Source organism: Scomber japonicus, chromosome 15 (genome assembly GCF_027409825.1).
Source record: "Scomber japonicus isolate fScoJap1 chromosome 15, fScoJap1.pri, whole genome shotgun sequence".
Taxonomy (NCBI): domain Eukaryota; kingdom Metazoa; phylum Chordata; class Actinopteri; order Scombriformes; family Scombridae; genus Scomber; species Scomber japonicus.
The window spans coordinates 16,481,938-16,491,863 of record NC_070592.1 but is presented as its reverse complement, the minus strand read 5'-3'; the positions used below and the strand labels follow the sequence as shown (position 1 = coordinate 16,491,863).

Genomic DNA, 9,926 nt, shown 5'->3' with positions numbered 1-9,926 from the left:
CTCTGTGAAACCAAATAGTCGCCATTTCTAAGCGGCCGCTGTTTCTTCTTCTGTTTCGGTTTTACTGGCGGACTACAAACTAACGTTAAAGGTGCTTGCTGCCACCTACTGTATCGGAGTGTCTATCAGGACTTGAAATAATGAAAACTAACAAACCAACCATCAAGCAATAACCCCTCTCAATGACCAGAAGTGTCTCACCCGGAAATCTATTTTTAACTTATTTTTACCTAAATATTATACGATTTAAGTCAATTTAGGGGTTAACCCAGCCTGAGCCCCAACCATCACTGCTGGTAACCTTAAAAGAATGTAGGCTGCAGGAGGCTATGATTAAAAAAAGAAGAAGAAGAAGTTATTAGCTACCTGTTAAACATGGCCTTCTTCATGAGACCCTCAGTCACCTGTTTGCAATTTTGTAAAACTAGGTGTTAAGGAGGGAAAAAGTTGTTAACAATAAATGCTGTTAAACCAAATTATTGAAAATTACACAGCTATATAATGAATTTCTCTCTGAATTCAGGCTGCCAGTTACATTAAAAGAATTTTCAGTGGCTTCTGATGCTTTTCAAGGGGTGTGCTACAGCTTCTTAGAGGTTCAATAATCAAGGGTTCAATGATTGATCTATACATTGGTGGTATACTCCTTGGAGAAACTGACATGAGCAACAATAAATGCTTATATAAATACATCAGGAACTAAATACAAGCTTTACTCACTTTATGGAGAAATCAATTGGCAGGAAATTTGGCTGGGGAAAATTTCCATCTTAGTAATCAAGTTAAATAGGTTTCCTTTAAAATTTTGCATCAAACACATTCTTGTGATTTCTGTGGACTAGAAGAAGAAGAAGCAATTGCTGTATGCAAAGTATTTTGGGTGGATGTTCAGCATTATGTCAGATGGAAAACTGAGTAAAACAATTCAATTTCAGGATAATAACATTTTATATGTTTTGAAGTTAATGAGAAGGGAAATTATATTGTTTTCTGTACAGTTCACTTTATTATTGGGAAAAATCCACATTGACAAGGACTCCAAGCCCAATTGTGGACATTTTTATCAAGAACTATTTGGCACCACAATAAGAGGCTTTAAGAATGAGAAGACAATTTAAGCTAATTGTGTTTTTGATCAATTTTTTATGGATAAATGACACATTATTTTGAATTTTTTTCTTCTAATTTTGTTTGCAACTTTGTATCTTGTCATAGAAAACTATCATAAATTCTTCTGAAACTTAAACAAAGCACACAAAACACTTGCAGGTTGTTAAAAGACTGAATATATTGTACAATATGGAGATCATAGGAATCTTCCAGCATCTCAAAGATGTGACACAGTGGTATAGTTCGTTTTTTATAATAAACTAGTCAAAATAAGCTCTCATCCATAGGTTAAACCCGATGAGTTTAACCTATAGAAATCTTTATACTTAATAATGACACATCACAAGTCTCTGAACCCTCTTCAAATAAATAAAGGCCACAGTATTCACACACATGCATGTAATATATAAATCAATTAGAACCACTGTTTCTTTCAAGGCATATGATAACGACCACAATACACATTAATGCTGGCCTACATTTACAGTGACCAAGCATAGGCTATATGAAGGTACATCAAATTAAATGAATATAAAACAAAGTAGTGATTAATTTGTGATCAAACTGTTAATAAAGGATAAACTATAAGAATGCAAATGAGTTTTTCTCTGACAATACTGGTGTGGACAGAATAGGGTTCATAATGTTAATGTACATGGGCCTCCGCTCCAGCAGGTGGCGATGAAACAACCTTTTTTCTTAAACTGGAGATTAGGAAAGAAGAAAAGCGTCACAGTTCAAAACAATACTTGAAGTTCCGGCTGTCTGGCGCCGTGTGTCTCCTCATGAAGATGTCTCAAAATAATCCCGAAAAAGATGATCAAACTAACAAAAAAACCATCTCGCTCCCGATTTCCAGAGTGAGACTGATCATGAAGAGTTCCCCTGACGTCTCCAGCATCAACCAGGACGCGATTTTCCTTACGACCAAGGCCACAGTGAGCTCACATTGATGCAAATTTATCAACTCATTCATCTGTTGCTAACAGGGATTAGCGCCGTGCTAGTTTGGCGGCTCTTTTTAGTTTATTTCTGAGGTAGCTGCTTACTGCAAACCTGTTCTTCAGCTGACTTGTTGTTGTTGTTGTTGTCGTCTTTGAAGGAGCTGTTTGTGCAGCATCTGGCTCTGTCCTCATTCAACAGCGGCTCCGGAAAGGAAACCAACAGTCTGTCATACAGTGACCTGGCTAACACCGCAGAGGAGAACGACACTTTCCACTTTCTTACAGGTAAGACCTCGCTGAAGCCGGACAGACCCCCTCAGACATCAGCTGAAACATGTACAGCTGGTCATTAATGGTCCAAAATTATCCTGAACCTTGCAAGACTCATGGAAATTATTGTTCTTGGTTATAGTGAGTAATCATTTGATGGTTTATACTAGGATGGATTTAGCTAAAACTAATGCAGTCTGATATAGGGCTGTAATGATAAGTCCAAATCGATGGATTTGATTCCAGCTTCTCAAATCTGAATATTTTCAGGCTTCTTTTGTCCTTTATAACCATAAAGTAATAATGTTTTGGGTTGTGGACTGTTGGTTGGAACAAAACTAGACATTTGAGGTTGTATTGTGAACTTTTGGAAACCATTTTACAATTTTCTGACATTTTATAGACCCAACGATTAATTGAGAAAAGATAGTCACATTAAAACAATCGTAAGTTGCAGCCCTAGTCTAACAGTCCCTGCAATAAGTCCTAATGATATGATAATTTTGTAAGCTGCAGTTTGAAATCCTGCTACCATGAATTTAGGATTCATTGTGGTGCTGATGTATTTGACAGCAGTATTTTTAGTTAGGTCAGGTGTACCAAAAACTCTAAAAAAAAGGCTATGTCAACCTTCTCAACCTGACACTTCACCTACAGTATTTAGGGCTGCAACTAAGAGTCATTTTTCATTATCAATTAATCCGTCAATCATTTTCTTGAGTAGTCTGTATAAACAATTAAGCCTGAGTGGTTATGAACATGTTACCTTTATTAATGAATAATGAAACAAATAAACAAAATTAGAGATTATTTTTGGTCATTTGATGAACATACAGGTATTTTCTGTACTAAATGAAGCAATGATGTAAAAAAAAAGAAAAGAAAAAGGCAGGGGGTGGTGTGTGATTATCACCATTATTAATATGCAAATTCTTTTCTCCATTAATTGATTTGTTTTTGGTCTATAAAATGGTGAAAATGTAATCACTGGTTCCCAGAGCCCAAGTTGCAACATTGAAATGCCTTATTCTGTCCTTACCAACAGTTAACCAAAGATATTCACTTTACTGTCATAGAGGACTAAAGAAACCAAAACATGTAAGAAGCTGGCTCAAAATGATTAATTAGTGATCAAAATAGTTGTTTTTTCTTATGTTTGACTGATTGACCAGTCGTTGCAGCTCTATGCTTATTCATGTCAATCAGCCTGCAGGTTCGATAGGCTTATTAGTAAAAAAAAGTATAATTTTAATGTATAAAACTGGAGAATGACAATGTTTCAGCTGTATCACATCATTAATTTTGGTACATATTTGTGTCTTAAAAAACTTGTGTCCTCTTTACTTTCCTTTTACTGTGGAGGAAGGAACGTTAAATGTAGTTTCTGGTGTTTTACTTCTACTACTTTTCTGCTCTGTGTGTTTAACAACATTTGTGTGCCAGAGTAGAATTAGAAAGGTTAGTTAAATGTTCAAGAATTAAATATGGGATAAGAAAAAAATGCACACAAACACAGGCGTTAGTGTGGTTTTCAATAATGCGAAGTGAATGTCTTCAGCAATATTAATAATGTTTTTAATTATTTTTTAAAATGATTGCAGTTATAGCTGTGTAGTCTGCTGAGAAATCAAAACACTGCTATCTCTGGCTGAGGGCTCCTGAAACTAAGAACAATGTGACAAAAAATATTTTAACTGTGTGATTTTCTCTTATTGACTCACAGATATCCTACCCAAAAAGATCTTGGCCCGAGATTACCTCAAGTCTTTGGAGCAAATGCAAGAAGAGGAGGCTGACTTTTAAAAAGACAAAACAAAAGGACACTGGATGCATTTCATGTCTCTGCAGCTCTACTTTGGACAGGTGTTATGAAATGTGCTGTATCCTGCTGTTCATTGAGAGCAAAGTGATTCATGATTGAGTTGTAAGTAGATTGTCATAAATACTTGAATACTTGTTGTTTGAACTAATCAATTCACGCTCAGTATAATACATGTGAATATTTAAAGTGCATACAATATCTGACCACCTCACAAGGCATCTTCCTCATGTATTTACAAATTTGTTGTTTAAATTTGTTATTAAAATAAATTCATGCTGTCTAGTAATTATTCTGCAACACGAGCATCTTATTTTAGAGCATTTATTGAGCATAAATGATGATTTATTCTATTCCTGGGTTCACAAGTGTTGTGCGGTTTTACTAGTGCTTGTAAATGTGACCGTGAAATCTCCACATGGAGCAGCTCTGCAAACTGGAAATATAAAACTAAATTTAACTGCTACATGTCTATCGAAACTCCCTGATAGAGTGAAGTTTATTTATCTGTGCTGATTCAAGGTTACACATGTTACATGGGAGGCAGATCTCTTACATAGCATGCATGCATTTTTTAAATGGTTGTATAATACATGAATACATAAATACATATCCAATAAGGGAAAAAAGAAGAGGCAGCATATCTGTAACACATTGTTACTATTGGATGAGTTTGTGGAGTCGAAACTGAATGTTCAGCAGAGTCTTCTCTAAAGTAGAAAACTGCGTTTCCAGGATGTTGGCTGTGTTCTCTCTGCCATCTATGGCATCCCTTGTGTTGGCAAGCTGCTTCTTCATGCTGCATGGATGACAAACCACCAAAAATATCAGACACATACACACACTCCGCTTTCCATGAAATTGGTGACATGACGTACAGTGAAGTGTCTTACATCCAGTAGACAGGACACAGTTACATGTTCATGCTGTACAACCATTTTACTGCCAGAGTCTCGTCTCAGCCAGATGTCATGACAGACAAATTTTGGAAAACACTGAGATGACTCAGCTGGTTGTCTGGACAGGGTTTCCACTCTGTCGTCTTTGGCATCTGAGCAGTGTTATGTTTGGGCCAGACAAGTAAGACTGATCCAGGTTTCCCGATTCCCTCACTAACATTAATTGAGGAGTAGTTGCACAGCTGGCACTGGATGAGTATTTACTGGAAATGTAACTGCCAAACCAATGATTTATCAGGGTGTCCATGGAGTCTTATAAAATACTGAAGGTTGATAAATCAATTTATCAAAAGCCCTTAAAAAGTATTAAAAAGGGTAAATGCCATTTTCCAAGGTATTAAATTTTATAGCTTGTTGTCAATATGTGAATTTGTCGAATGAGGTTGGATGCGTAACTGGTCCAGACCTTTGACTGAGCGCAATCACCGAGTCGAGATGACTGAGGACTAACGTTATCAAACTGTGTGCTGAACCCAATAAGGAGTAAAACTGGGCAGTGCTTTAAATATTAATCAAGATTCTGTTACTGCATTGCCCATTTCTCACCTCAAATGTTTTCAGAAACATATTTTAGTGTATTATTTAGTTGTAATTTAAGTAAGTCTTTGACCCGGCCATGTTGAAAATGTCCTTCCCATGCAAATTGGTTTGAGTGGAGGCAATGTCAGAATGAAAATGGAAACGGCGTGTAGTGGGTAGATAGTTCTGTCATACATCAGGCAAGTTGTATGCCAAGTTTGCCTGAATTTAATCATTGCATGGACACGGACTACTGTTGACTGACCCACTGACTGACTACTGGTTGATTGTGCGTACAGGTCCCTTTAAAGGTTGTTAAACAACAAAGTAAGCAAGTTTTTGTTCAAATGGTTGGAGAAGGATAAGTTGGTGGAACAATGGCTAATGCCTGTTTCTGGGAATAACTGTGAGGGGTATTGTTCTGTGTGACGGAAGGCGATCAGTGTAGCCTCAATGGGGACCAGTCCCACATTCTGAGTGCAAGGCCACAAAACTGCTATGTGACACAAAACACAGGTATCTGTCACACATTTCTGTGCAACACCACCATCCATACCCACCACCACTGAAGCTACTACAACTACAACCACACCACTTTATCTTCTAACATTACGGCTGACCTCTGAGTGATGGGTGCCACTCCAACATTGCTGTCTGCAGAGGTTCAGTGCCACAAAAAAACACCAATATCTCAACTTCAGTGACAGGATCTCTGATATTTTTCAAGCTATGTTCGCAGATTTGGAAATGGCCAAGAAAATGGCCTGTGGAAAAGACAAAAATGGGGCACATAGTACAATTTGGTTTAGTCCCTTTTAAAAAAACAGCTTGTTTGTGCTGATGTGTGATGCATTGACAAGGAGTTATCACAAACTAAGACTGTTTAGTCTGCTATCTTACAATCAATATATTTATGGAACAGCAAGAAATTAATCACGGGCTATGGCCCTAGTCCTACCTCTGCTAAGTTACAGGATGGTTCAGTATTTTGTGCTGATGAGGTAAACTGTTTCTTTGCTAGGTTTGACATTCACTGCTGAATGTGAAGTAGCTTGCTCCACCATCTCTCTAAGGGGGTCTGATGGTAATCTTAGCCCCCCAATAACAGTTACATCTGATGAAGTCTGCTCAGAGCTGAGGAGGCTCAGAACAAATAAGGCTCCTGGCCCATGGGGTCTCGCCACGAGCCCTGAAAGTATGTGCAGAACAACTCTGTGATGTTTTACGGTTTATTTTCTCTCTCTCTCTCTCTCTCTCTCTCTCTCTCTCTCTCTCTCTCTCTCACTCAGTTCAAGATCCCGGTGACTTGGAAAACCTCATGTATTGTGCCAGTGGAGAAAAAAGAGTGGTCCTTGGGCGTTTTAGTAGGCAGGTTCTGCATACCAGGATCCATTTAATACAATTCAGCCACATATTTTTATTAAGAAATTGCTGGATAGAGATATAAATAACAACACTATTGCATGGGTCATGGACCATACCTCACATCCAGACACCAGTTTGTGAAAATTGGTGATGAGGTATCTAAAACAATTTTAACCAATACAGGATCACCACAGGGTATAGTGTTTTCACCCTTTTTATTCACTTTGTATACCTCTGACTGGAGGTCAAGTTTGGTCTCTGACTGCCACCTACAGAAATTTTCTGATGACTCTGCACTTGTTGGTTGCATCACTGGAGACAACCACTTATCCTACTTAAAGGAAAATGACAGCTTTGTCAAGTGGTGTGATGAAAACCCACTTAATTTTAAATCTAAGTAAGACAAAATAACTTGTCATTGATTTTAGAAAGAAAAAAATACTGGTGACTCCTTTACTTATCAATGAGGTGGTCCCCTACTACAAGTGCCTTGGCATCTTTGTGGATAACAAGCTGGACTGGAAAGAGAACACCCCTGCCATTTTAACAAAGGCCCAGTCCAGGCTGTTCTTCTTCTGGAAGCTTCAGTCATTTAATGTCAGCAGATCACTCTTAAATGTGTTTTATCAAAGAATTTTAAGTCTATAGATGCCATAAAAGGTTCTCATACTGTAGGTGACCTCAATGTACTGTAAATTCAATACATAATGATCCATGGATTTCGATTCTCACCTTGTGAATACGTCCTGCTCGTTCCCTTCTTTCCTCTTCTCCTCCAGTGAGACAAACACCTTCTCCATGGTCTGCATCGTTTCTACCACGCCCTGGTGGTCTGAGTGGATCCCTTGGACCTCCTCTTTGGCCTGGTGGTCATAGGAGATCCCTCCCTCTTCCACCCCGCTGGAGGTGGACACAGCCTGCAGGGCAGCCCTGTTCTGTAGAACAAGCAGGCGGGACTTGGCAAACTCCTCAGGCCCAGCTATGTTTTCCCAGCAGATCTCAGAGGACGGGGGTAACCAGAAGCGCTGTGTGCAGTTGACTGGTTTTTCTGGGGTCTCTGTTACGAATGGGCTGTCAGCAGGGAAGCTGTTCAGCAGGTGCAGAAAAGAGGATCCAGAGCCCCACTCAAAGTCGTCTAGGTCTGGTTCCCCAGATATTTCTTCAGGGGGAAAACTAGGTGGGGGTCCTGCTGGCCCTGCACCCTCTGCAGGAAAGCAGACCCCTAACAGGAGGCAGCAGGACAGGCAGAGCCAAGCCCTGCTCACTGCCCCCTGGAGCATCTCCAAAGTGGCTGAAATGTGAAGTTATCAAATGTATGATTAGACTTGCAGGAAAATAGCTAATACACACACACACACACACACAGACACACAGACACACACACACACACACACACACACACACACACACACACACACACACACACACACACACACGCACGCACACACACACACACACACACACACACACACACACACACACACACACACACACAGAGAGAGAGAGAGACTTGTAATGACTGGAAAGTCCATTTGTTGGCATCATGACAGACAATTCTTATCCACTAAACATTTTTTCCACTGACACAAAGCAAAACACTCTCCTCTCACTAGAAACACCACCAAAAACCCACCCCCTAAAACCTTCTGTTTTCTCCTCTGATGCTGGAAGTTATTTTAGTGGTAAAAACAAAACCTTGTTTAGTCAACCCTTAAAATAAAAAAAAGACAACTTGACATTTCTAGGCCAGTTAAATTGTGTCTGTGGAGATTTGGAAATCTTAATACATTTTTAGTGAGACTTTTTACTAGCATGGAAGTGTGAAGAGAGCCAAAATGCGATTTATGTTCATTTTACCTTTAAAATCAAAGTATAGTAATAGTAAATAGTGTAACATTTAAAAAATTGAACAACAAAAGACAAAGGACATGTAAGCCAATATATTCAAGATATGCCACCACAGATTTATTCATAAAATGCATCATGTGTCCTCGTTACTGGTGGCTTCACAGTGGTTTGCCACTATAAAACTTTTGGAAAGTAATGGAGCACTGCAACTTCTGATCACTGCAACAACTTCACTTATTACAAACATAATTTTCCTCATAAAAGCTACCCTATTTTTGCTTCTTTCGTGTGTTTGTAATATCTCTTACCTTGCAAAGAAAGCCCGGCGAATGAGCAGTGTGTGAGTGCTGCGACGCTCCTCTGGTGCCTGAAGTCTTTGGAAAAACTGAGTCGTTGACTGCAGCCTGTTACATGCAATCTGAATCACTATTTACTGGCCTACTAACAGTAGAGCAGGAGCAAGGACTTTCCCTCGGAGTTAATGGAGGGAATATGTGGGAAATGAACAAATGGGGTATACTTGTAGTCTGGCTGAAAACTACTTTGCTGAGAGAAGGTGTTGACAAATCTTTTCTGCTACCTTTGTCTACTTAAAATGTATTTCTTTCATTGTGGATTTAAGCTTCTATGCAGGATTGTTCTTTAGTGTTTGTTCTTTTTGTATTATGGAGCTTTTTTCTCCCCTGAAGTCTACAAGTCAAGGCTCTGGAGATTGAATGGAAGGCTAGGGGAGTTGAAATGCACGTGGAATTTATGAGCCATTTTACAATGTCCTAAACAAGACCAGCTTGAATGTAGCCCAATTTTGAACTTACACATTTAAACCTTTGCCTCTTTACATCAAAAATATACATTCATAGTATGTGGTATTACTGTTTTAAGAACAGACACATAGGTTTTAAAATGTGCCAAAACCCTCCCTGAGCTGAACTTGTGACTAATTCACACCATCTGCATTTCTTTAGTGAGTCTTTTAAATGGCCAGGGAATGAATTGATCTAACTGGAGGCTTGCACGCTGACATAAGCATTTAGGAATGGGAAACATATTTTGGCACAAACAATCAAGGGTGTCGTAATTTTAGTGGAGGGA

The 9,926-nt window shown here is 38.9% G+C and overlaps 2 protein-coding genes across 2 annotated transcripts; one reads left to right on the top strand and one right to left on the bottom strand.

The window, feature by feature from the left end:
• The first annotated feature begins 1,753 nt into the window (after positions 1-1,753).
• chrac1 (chromatin accessibility complex subunit 1) lies at positions 1,754-4,382 on the top strand. Its single transcript, XM_053333835.1, has 3 exons — positions 1,754-2,048; positions 2,213-2,339; positions 4,048-4,382. The coding sequence occupies exons 1-3, from the start codon at positions 1,896-1,898 to the stop codon at positions 4,125-4,127; spliced, it is 360 nt and encodes a 119-aa protein (XP_053189810.1). The 5' UTR covers positions 1,754-1,895; the 3' UTR covers positions 4,128-4,382.
• Positions 4,383-4,453: 71 nt separating this feature from the next.
• On the bottom strand, positions 4,454-9,345 carry si:ch211-57n23.1 (uncharacterized). Its single transcript, XM_053333828.1, has 3 exons — positions 9,143-9,345; positions 7,719-8,277; positions 4,454-4,942 (listed from the first exon to the last, which is right to left on the bottom strand). Exons 2-3 carry the CDS (start codon positions 8,264-8,266, stop codon positions 4,804-4,806), a joined length of 687 nt encoding a protein of 228 aa, XP_053189803.1. The 5' UTR covers positions 8,267-8,277; positions 9,143-9,345; the 3' UTR covers positions 4,454-4,803.
• Between the last annotated feature and the right edge of the window lie 581 nt (positions 9,346-9,926).